General features: G+C 44.0%; 1 protein-coding gene across 1 annotated transcript; it reads left to right on the plus strand.

Annotated features, from left to right (window-relative positions):
• On the plus strand, positions 1-10,958 carry LOC311149184 (tripartite motif-containing protein 16-like). The gene is made up of 6 exons (XM_084186267.1): positions 1-666; positions 1,077-1,172; positions 7,943-8,176; positions 8,279-8,438; positions 8,564-8,623; positions 8,860-10,958. Exons 1-6 carry the CDS (start codon positions 70-72, stop codon positions 9,369-9,371), a joined length of 1,659 nt encoding a protein of 552 aa, XP_084042393.1. The 5' UTR covers positions 1-69; the 3' UTR covers positions 9,372-10,958.

Raw genomic sequence — 10,958 nt, forward strand, 5'->3', positions numbered from 1 at the left:
CTTCTGAGGAAACTAAACTGATCTGAGTCTCTGTGTCGTCTGTCTGTGTGAGAGTGAACAACCGTCCAAATGGCTCAGCAGGGAGTTCTGCTGGACCAGGACCAGTTCTGTTGTTCTCTCTGTCTGGATCTACTGAAGGAGCCAGTCACCATCCCCTGTGGACACAGTTCCTGTAGGAGCTGTATTGACGGCTGCTGGGATCAGGATGTTCTGAAAGGGGTCTATAGCTGTCCTCAGTGCAGAGAGACCTTCACTCCAAGGCCTAATCTGAGGAAAAATAACATGTTGGCTGAGATGGTGGAGAAACTGAAGAAGACAGGACTCCAGGCTGCTCCCCCTCCTGCTCTGTGCTATGCTGGACCTGGAGATGTGGCGTGTGATGTCTGCACTGGGACCAGAAAGCGGAAAGCCCTCATGTCCTGTCTGGTGTGTCTGGCCTCTTACTGTGAGACTCACCTCCAATCTCACTATGAATCTCCTGCTTTGAAGAAGCACAAGCTGGTCAAAGCCACCGCACAACTACAGGAGAAGATCTGCTCTGATCATGACAAACTGCTGGAGGTTTATTGTCGTACCGATCAGCAGTGTATCTGTTATCTGTGTACAATGGATGAACATAAAGGCCATGATACAGTGTCAGCTGCAGCAGAGATGACTCAGAAACAGGTAAGACCAGAACTACTTGTTGGTGACTGTCTGATAAACAAATAATAATTACAGTAGGAACTAAGGCTGTTTGAATATGAGATCATTCAAATGAAATCAATCCTCAGCAGAACAAATATGAACACAAACCTTGATTATATAGATGTGTTAACCCAGAGTCTCCAAATGTATCACCATTTTCTAAAGTCAAACACCATTGTAATTTGTTATCAAACACCCAATCAGCTCCCCTGTTTTGTGCACTGTTAAAACTATAATCATTCACATAACAACATAATAATATAATTTCACACAGACACTTCCTCAACATTTTAATCCCTATCTTCTATGGGCCCTATGTCCTATTACCATACTATTGATCTACTGGACAAATAAAGCTTGATAGCTCATTGAATAGTGATTCTCCACAGAGGCAGCTGGGGATGAGTCAGCAGAAGGTCCAGCAGAGATTCCAGGAGAGAGAGAAGGAGCTGAAGGAGCTCCAACAGGCTGTGGAGTCTCTCAAGGTGAGTATTGTTGACCAGAGGAGAGGCATCATTTCACTTCTCTCCTCCAGTCAGAGAGAGAGGGAGAGGGGCCCCTATCCAATCCCACTGTTGGGAACAGGCTGTCTGGACCCCTTTCAGAGAATAGACTACTTAATATAACCAGCGGAATATGAACCCAGGTCTACCATGGGTGAAACCAACATCTTGACCATTCCCTAATGGGCCGTGGGCCAACACTAATATTTTAGTCAAAGGCGGGGCTACATCGTCACATAACCTTGAGTAACCATGACCGACTCATGTCCCCTATACATTAACATTTAGATTAGAAGGAGTGGGCGCGCCGTGTCACGCAACTTGGGTCAAGATCTGTTTCTTGCTTTGCTCTTAGGAACAGGGCACCATTGAAAGGAGTGATTTCTGGGGTAATGTTAAGTGTGGAGGTGGAGCAATTCAAGTTGAAGATTCCTGGTGTTTGTGATGCCCGCCGTTTGGTGTGACAGTCATGTTAGGATATATCAGTTATCCTTTTAGAGCTTTTGTGGTGAATCCACTGCTCTGTTTCAGGTGCAACGTTTATGGTCATGTTGCAGCAGTTTGTAGGAGGGAGATTCCAAGATGTGGGAAGTGTGCAGGAGGGCATGGGATAGAGGATTGTGTAGTTTCGGTGGATAAAGTTGTGTGTCAACTGATGGGATGCCCATGTTGCTGGGGATTGGAAGTGTCCGGTGCGAGAGAGGTAGGTTGAGGTGCCTAGAGTCAGAGTAGTGCAGAAGGTGTCGTATCCTGAGACAGTGAAGAAAGTAGAGGAGGATGGGTCAAGGGTGAGAGATCCTGAGAGGATCCCTGTGAGTAGTAGATCTGTGCCAGCACAGAGGGATAGGCCAACGAGTGATATATGCTTTAGTAATGATAGCTTCTTAGCGCTCATAGCAATGGTTATCAACTGTACCGCAGAAATGGAACGTAAATCACAGAAAATAGATGTTGTGGTGGCAGCTGCAGAGAAGTATTTGGGCATACAAGATTAGACTTCAGAAGAGTTACAGGGTGTGTTGAGTGGTGGTGTCCCGTCCTCCCAGGCCGTTGGCATGGTGCAGGAGCAGATAGGGTCAAATTAGTGGAATGGGGTAGTGGGTATTTAATGAGTTTAGGGTTAGTTGGAAGGGTGTTTTCTGTATTATTATAATTTCCCCTTTTCCCATGTTGTATCACAAAGTATAATGGATTTATATTATAGTCCAGTTGGAGGCAGTAATGCAACATATTGGATGCCAACCGCCGTTAAACTCCAAAGAAGAAGAACCGTTATATTATGTCTATGTATAGTGTTGTAACGATGTCTCTGTCTCTCTCATTCCATCACTTTTATGGTAGTTGGTTGTGTGGGTCTCTGGTTATGAATGGGGTGCTGACAGACAATCATTGATAGATATTTATAGATCTCTGATCAGGACGACAATTGATTACAGGTGTATAGGTTATGGAACAGCGGCATGGACAGAATCCAGTATATAGCTTTAAGGATATGTATTGGTGCATTTAAATCAACATCTGTATGTGCCTTACTGGTGGAGGCAGGAGAGATGCCTTTGGATATACAGCGTAAAAAATGGTCATTATCTTATTGGGTTGAAAGGCTGTGAGGTTGAGCATCCCACTGCTACTGTTCTAGATGACTGTTGGGAATATACTAGTAGACAAGGCAGTGGTTTTGGTTGGACAGTTGGAAAGCTGGCTGATGAGAGTGGTTTGAGGGAGTTGGAGGTTGGCCCTTCTGTGGTGATAGGGGATGTTCCTCCATGGTTACTCCCAGACCCTGTTGTTGATCTAACCTTGGTAGAGAAAAGGAAAGATTGGTCAGAAGTCAGTGATATAGAGAAACTGGTTGACATTTACATTGGTAGAAGTTTTTATACTTTTTTACCGCTTTTCACAAATGGATCCAAGGACCCAGATAGTGGGCTCACAGGAGCAGGCGTTTACGTTCCTGAATTTGATGTGCAGATATGTAGAAGACTAACAGATGAACTGTCAGTATACTCAGTTGAACTGTTGGTGATAATAGTTGCCCTCCAGTGGGTGGAGGACCTACAACATGGTAGAATTATAGTTTTCTCAGATTCTCTGTCTGTATTGAATAGTTTATCATCTGGTAAATCCAATAGGAGTGACCTACTATTGTGTGGAAAGGAATGAAATTGTAGACCAGTTAGCTAAAAGAGCTTTGAAACGAGATATAATTGATATTAATGTTCCACTGGGTAGAGGTGAGGCCAAGTGTAAGATCAGAGCCATTTTGATAGATGTGTGGCATAAGAGATGGTACTCTGAGCACAAGGGCCGGCATTTATATGTCCTCCAAAGAAAGGTTGGTGGACCCAGATTCAAATGTCAGATTAAGAAGGAAGATGTGGTGTTTACTTGATTGCGCTTAGGACATTGTACATTGAACTCGTCATTACATCTGGTTGGCAAGCATGGGAATGATTTGTGTCTGGAAGGTATGGTTGATGAAACGGTGGAGCATGTGTTGTTATATTGTTGTAAGTATGTTGAAGAGAGGGAAAGATTAAAGTGTAGGGTCATTGAGGTTGGACGGGGTTGGGGGGGTTGGAAGGGATTTTGGGGATGGGGGAGGGTATATTAGAAGTTAGTAGGGCTCTTCTTTATTTTCTCAGAAGTACTGAGTTAGGTAGGAGGATTTAGAAATGTTGGAAACCGTGATTGACCACACACTCCAGCACAGTAGGTGGCGGCATGCACCTTTAACGTTGGTTTGTGGACCGCCATTATATATTAGAAGAAGAAGTTGTTGGTGTGAGAGGTTGTGGTTCGTGAGGAGGGCTACTATTCTTTTTTCTTTTGGTTCTTGCGTATTTTATGAATGTATTTCCTCATAGTGGAGGGTTTGTTTATTGGTTTCCATTGTTTATCGTTTAGAGTTGAGGGGGGAGTAGGGGTAGTTTGTTAGGGCGGCGTGATGGCCTCAACCGAGGGGAGAAGAAACGCTGTCGCTTCGGGTGCGTTCCGGAGAAAGGTGTGGAGGAAGTTCTGCAGGTTGGACAGGTTGGAGCGGAACATCTGCAATCTGCATCCAGAATGAACAAGGCGGTGGTTGTGTTAATGAAAAAGGTTTGTCTTGTTGCGAGTGGGATTTTTGTGAGGGGTGTGTTGGTGCAGATTTCGCCTCTTTCGACATGAGTTGTGATGGCTAATCTGCCTCGGTTTATTACGTACGAACAGACCGAAAATAGTTGGTTAGTTTTGGTAAATTTGCAAGTGGTTTTCGTGTGCTCTCGGCTGGGTGCCAAGCGGAATCCGTTAAACATGTTGTCTCTTTTCGTAGTGTTTGTTTCTTAACAAACTTCAAGGTTACACAGGGGAGTGGTGGAACACAGGGTTTGCTAGCACAGATAGTTTTCGGTGTTTCTAGTGTGGGGATCATCAGTTATAGGCTACAAGCAGCAATATGATTGATAGGTCGGACAGGTATTGAACCCCTGCCAAATAATCCATACTCAGATGCGCTAACCTCAACCCTAGTAAACATGCATTATAAAAACCTTCTATATAAAATTATCTCATATTGGGAGTAAATAGCCTCTGAATAGAAAAGAAAAACACTGCATCTTCCAGCCCACCAATAAATTACATAATGCAACCGTCGCGGTTAGCATATTTACCTCAACATGCCCCTCGCTTGCGTGAGAAGGCAGAGTGCTTGATGCTGGTTGATGAATTTGACAATTAATGTACTAGGAAAATACGTTTTTGTCGACCAGAGGTGACTGAATTAATGTTTAGGCTTATTGATAATCATTATAGTAATGAAGTATAATATAAAAACAGGTAATAATAAACATGAATCATCATTATATTACTTCACAGTAATGTGTTTTCAGTCCTTCCTCTTGCGTTAGCAGTGTGGAAAGGGACAGTAAAAAGCTCAGGCAGGAGTTTTCCTGTGTGGTGGTGTATCCAGGGAGAGAACTAAACTAATCTTCTGAAATGTCATTCATGGTCTTATGCTGCCATATATTGGAATTATTAAGCAACTGCAGTAGTACTGAATAAAGTGTTTTTCCTTACTAATCCTTACTAAAGTAGTGATTACTCAGAATTGCAAAATAAATGGCGGGGGTACCAGGAGGGAGGAGAGTAATTTTTTTACATTTTAGTCATTTAGCAGATGCTCTTATCCAGAGCGACTTACAGTTAGTGAGTGCATACATTTTCATACTGTCCCCCCATGGGAAATGAACCCACAACCCTGGCGTTGCAAGTGCCATGCTCTACCAACTGAGCTACACGGTAGTAGTGCATGGCCAAGTGGTGGTGCGCAGACCGTGGAGAAAGCGGTGGTGGGGAGGGTTGCAGCTGGGCTACATGAGCTGAGGCAGGTTTCTGTAGTAACAGAGACTCTGGTGGGCAAAGGCTTGGTGGGCTCATCCCAGGAAATATTGCCTGTAATTGGGGAAGAGGCACTGATCAGGGGGGAAGTGCAGGGGGGCAGAGACTGGGGAGGAGGAGGACGGTACCTTGCCAATGGAGGAGGAGGAAGAGGGGGGAGGTGAGTCTGCGGGAGCGGAGGACAAGGCGTCTCGTTTTCAGACGGCTCATTGGATCCAGAGCTGACAGCCAGTCAGGCTGAGTGTCACGCCCTGGCTCTGGGGACTCTAGTACGTTGAGCCAGGGTGTGAGTTTTCATTAGTGTTTGTTCTGGTTTTGTATATCTATGTTGGCCAGGGTGGCTCCCAATCAGAGACGGCTGTAGCTCGTTGTCTCTGATTGGGAGTCATACTTAGGTAGCCGTTAGGCATTCATTTGGTGTGGTTTCTTGTTCCAGTGTGGTTTGTGTTAAACCATAGACGTCACGTTATCGTTTGTTGTTTTGTTCGGGTGATTACTCTATTCAATAAATATGTTCACCTTCAACGCTGCGCCTTGGTCCTCCTCCTTAGACGATCGTGACACTGAGGGTCCAGTATATACGGTGAGATAACTTTCTAGGTTCCTGATGGAGACTAAAGGGGAAAAAGAAGGTTCTGCTGGAGTCTTATTTTATTGATCCTGGAAGGTTTGTAAGGACAGTACAACACGTGATGAAGAATGAGGGGTTTATTGTCCTCTCACCCAGGAAGTGGTATAGGCTGAGAAAATGGGTCATGGGTTCTTAAGGGCATGTCTTCAGAATCTACTTAAATGGATGTTTTTTTCTGGCATGGTGGCTTTATGGGCTTCTCTACTGGTTTCTGATTGTGGTGATTTCCCTCCCACCTCTTATGGAGATTTCACGGTTAGACTTCCTTAACATGAACGGCAGCAGAGACTGGGGGAATATGTCAAACAAAAACATTTAAATGCCATGGCAGAAATCTTAGTGCAGGGGTAGCAAAAGAGGTGTGTAAGGGTAGGTTGTTAGTGTTTAGAGCCCAAATAATGACCTTGTCTTTGCTTTCATAAATGTGTCTGCACCTGGTCCTCTGTAGCTCAGCTGGTAGAGCACTGCGCTTGTAACGCCAGGGTAGTGGGTTCGATCCCCGGGACCACCCATACACAAAAAAAAAAAATATATATATATGCACGCATGACTGTAAGTCGCTTTGGATAAAAGCGTCTGCAAAATGGCATATTATATTATATTATAGTACAGGGCTCAGTTCTCTGTTTCACCAGGGCCCAGGCAGGTGTCCTATTGGAAATTCCATGTAAAGCTCTTACAAGATGCCACTTTATCCTCAATCTTCCAAGGTTTTTGGAGAGGTGGGGACAGCAGAAGGGGGAGTTTGAGTCTCTCAGTCAGTGGTGGGATGTAGGGAAAGCCCAGAGATGGATGCTCCCAGCTCTTTCTTTTTGGGGTTGGAAAAACAGAGTGGGGAAACCAAGAAAATCCCTTGTTTTACATTTGTCTGATGGGTGGGTAACTTCTGTTGTGGGGGGATGAGGGAGCCTGATGGGTGGGTAACTTCTGTTGTGGGGGATATGAGGGAGCCTGATGGGTGGGTAACTTCTGTTGTGGGGGAGATGAGGGAGCCTGATGGGTGGGTCACTTCTGTTGTGGGGGAGATGAGGGAGCCTGATGGGTGGGTAACTTCTGTTGTGGGGGAGGTGAGGGAGCCTGATGGGTGGGTAACTTCTGTTGTGGGGAGATGAGGGAGCCTGATGGGTGGGTAACTTCTGTTGTGGGGAGATGAGGGAGCCTGATGGGTGGGTAACTTCTGTTGTGGGGGAGATGAGGGAGCCTGATGGGTGGGTATATTCTGTTGTGGGGGAGGTGAGGGAGCCTGATGGGTGGGTAACTTCTGTTGTGGGGGAGATGAGGGAGCCTGATGGGTGGTTAACTTCTGTTGTGGGGGAGATGAGGGAGCCTGATGGGTGGGTAACTTCTGTTGTGGGGAGATGCGGCTGTGGAGTGGTACTCTGATTTATAGAGGGCATAACTCTGTGATCCTGGGTGTTCTCAGGTTCTGCTCACAGACCTTTCCAAACTCTCTCTGTCACAGAGAAATCTAATTGACATTTCCCTGGCCTTTCACAAATCTCAGCTACCGTCTGTCAGACGGTCTGCCTCTGATTTTTTTTAAAAGGTCTGGGAAATTATATTATGGATGTACGGTTGTAATGTGGTGCTGGATGGTGTATTGTACTGTGGTGTTGGGTACTGGATAATGTGATTGTGTAGAGGTTGTGGTGTCACGCAATGTGTTTTTAGGAGGGGGGGTGTTAGTGTAATGAGGATGGCTCATTAAAGTAAGACAAGTCTCTCTCTCTCTCTCTCTTAACAGCGCTCTGCACAGGCAGCAGTGGAGGACAGTGATAAGATCTTTACCGAGCTGATCCGCTCCATTGAGAGAAGGCGCTCTGAGGTGAAGGAGCTGATCAGAGCCCAAGAGAAGGCTCAAGTGAGTCAAGCTGAAGGACTCCTGGAGCAACTGGAGCAGGAGATAGCTGAGCTGAGGAAGAGAAGCACTGAGCTGGAGCAGCTCTCACACACAGAGGATCACATCCATTTCCTCCAGGTAACTCAACTGCCTTGATACATGTGATATGAAACTAAAACTCAATGTGAAACTCTCAATCATTTGGTTCTGTTCTTTCGCTCTCTCTGTCTCTGTCTCCAGAGTTATCAGTCTCTCTCCGGTACCAGTGTATCTTCAGACTTACCCAGCATCGTTGTCTGTCCTCTTCAGTACTTTGGAGATGTGAGTAAGACTGTGTCTGAACTGAGAGAGACACTAGAAGACGTCCTTAAAGGAGAATGGACCAAGATCTCCACTACAGGTGTGTTGAAAATAATAAGAACATCAACTTTAGACCATTGAAAGTTCCCTACTAGTCATATACATGTGGAATATGGTATGATGATAACATTCCCTCTCTCTGTGAATGTGTTTGTGTGTCTGTAGTGAATATAGTGGATGTTGTACTGCCTCCAGAGCCCAAGACCAGAGAACAGTTCTTACAATGTGAGTCTCTTTATTCTGAAGTAACTAACAGTCTCTTTTTACTGACACTCCTAACAATCCCTCTAGAAATATATAGCAATAGTAGATCTAATCAAAGACTGGGTATCTATCTGACTCCTCATATTTCTCTGATTTGATCTCTGCTGTGCTCTAATCAAAGACAGGGTAGATACAGTATCTGACTTAACTTATTGTTCTAACTCCCCTCATTGGTCTCTGCTCTGCTCTTCTCCCAGATTCCTGTCAGCTCACACTGGACCCAAACACAGCACACACACACCTCTCTCTGTCTGAAGGGAACAGAAAGGTGACCTATACAGGCCAAGTCCAACCATATCCTGATCATCCAGACAGATTCACCAACTACTTGATGGTTCTGTGTAGAGAGGGTCTGTCTGGACGCTGTTACTGGGAGGTGGAGGTGAGTGGGGACTGGGTTTATACAGCAGTCTCATATAAAGACATCAGCAGAACAGGGACAGGTGGTGGATTTGGACACAATGACAAGTCCTGGAGTTTACGGTGTTATAGTGGTGGTTATTGTTTCATACACAATAATGTTGTGACTAAAGTATCAGGCCCTCAGTCCTCCAGAGTAGGAGTGGACCTGGATCACAAGGCAGGTACTCTGTCCTTCTACAGTGTCTCTGACACAATGACCCTCCTCCACAGAGTCCAGACCACATTCACTCAGCCCCTCTATCCTGGGTTTTGTCTCTCTGGGACTGCTGAGCTGGTTAAACTGTAGTAGGGTCCACATAGATACTAGTCATGCTGGTGTAGTCTATAGCTGAGCTGGTTAAACTGTAGTAGGGTCCACATAGATACTAGTCATGCTGGTGGTGATGGTCCCCAGATGTGATGATTCATTCTGCTCTGTTTTTATGTACAATGATTTGATTGATTTGATCTTCAGAAGATGTTATGAATTACAATTCAATGCATTCATATTTTTTTTTAAGTGCAATGTTTTAATCTTATATTCACATTAATCATGATGTATGCTGTTAATGTATGTTGGTTGTCATTCAGAACCATTGAAATGTTTTCTCAATTGGTTCTCTGTCTCAATATAATTTTCCTCAGTATCATGTAACATGTAGTGTTACTTACTTGCTAATTGAACTATATGGGCCGGTTTCCCGGACACAGATGAAGCCTAGTCCTAGACTAAAAAGCATGTTTAATGGAGATGTCCGGCAATCCGACCCTAAATTTGGCATCTTTTATTCCCCCATCCTGCTCAGTCAAGCAATATTAAACCTGTCCAGCAGGTGGTGCTATTAACCAAACAATAAAAACCCAGCACATCTCTTGACTTGCCACTCAGTATATCAGTAATGTTCAGAATTGTACTTTAATATCATTGGAGATTGATGGTCTTTTTAATCCACTACCCAGAGTCATCAACATATAAAGTTAGGTCTGCTACTGTTCAGTTATTAAATATGATTCATGGTGATGGGAAATAAAAAATACATCTAGTAGTAGTTTTCCTTTGCTATTTATTCCAAGGTGTGTCTTTAACTTGTAAATGGATTGTGTTGAAGCTGGCATGTGGTGTGGATGATAGAATAGAGGAGAGAAGAGAGGAGGAGAGGAGAACATAATATAGAAGACAGATAAGATAGAGAGAGAATTCATACCCAGGGGAGTTACTGACTCTGGCCCAAATGACACCCTGTTCCCTACGTAGTGCACTAGGCTACTTCTGACCAGATCTAAAGTAGTCTTCTAGATTTTACATGTTTTCTCCCTGTCATTAGAAAATGACAATATGGTAATGACTTTAGTGGTTTCCTCCCCCTTTGTTTTTATTGATTGTGTGTTATGTGTGTTGTTGTGTTAGGTTTTCCCCCTGTGTTCCTAATTGAAAATCCATTAACAATGAATCAGAAACAAATTATATTCCAGTTGTGTTTAGACAACTTCATGGCTGACATCCCCCAGTTCTGTTAAGACCCATTGAACTGGGTCACATTCTAAATGGTCACTTGTATTGATAGTCCATACTGGGCCTAACTGTTGTTAACCATACTGGAGGGTTTCTTTCCTCATCTCCAGAACTTTACCTGATGTCCTCTCTCTCTCTCTCAATTTCAATTTAAGGGCTTTATTGGCATGGGAAACGTGTGTTAACATTGCCAAAGCAAGTGAAGTAGATAGTAAACAAAAGTGAAATAAACAATAAATATTAACAGTAAACATTACACTCAGAAGTTTCAAAAGAATAAAGACATTTCAAATGTCATATTATGTATATATACAGTGTTGTAACAATGTGCAAATAGTTAAAGTACACATGGGAAAATAAATAAACATAAATATGGGTTGT

Source organism: Coregonus lavaretus, assembly GCF_964263955.1.
Source record: "Coregonus lavaretus genome assembly, chromosome: 21".
Classification (NCBI taxonomy): Eukaryota; Metazoa; Chordata; class Actinopteri; order Salmoniformes; family Salmonidae; genus Coregonus; species Coregonus lavaretus.

Excerpts from the sequence above, each read along its gene's own strand:
- LOC311149184 (XM_084186267.1), top strand. The coding sequence starts at position 70 with ATGGCTCAGCAGGGAGTTCTGCTGGACCAGGACCAGTTCTGTTGTTCT. Across the intron at positions 667-1,076 it reads CAGAGATGACTCAGAAACAG|AGGCAGCTGGGGATGAGTCA; the intron begins GTAAGACCAGAA and ends GATTCTCCACAG. Across the intron at positions 8,177-8,278 it reads ATCACATCCATTTCCTCCAG|AGTTATCAGTCTCTCTCCGG; the intron begins GTAACTCAACTG and ends CTCTGTCTCCAG.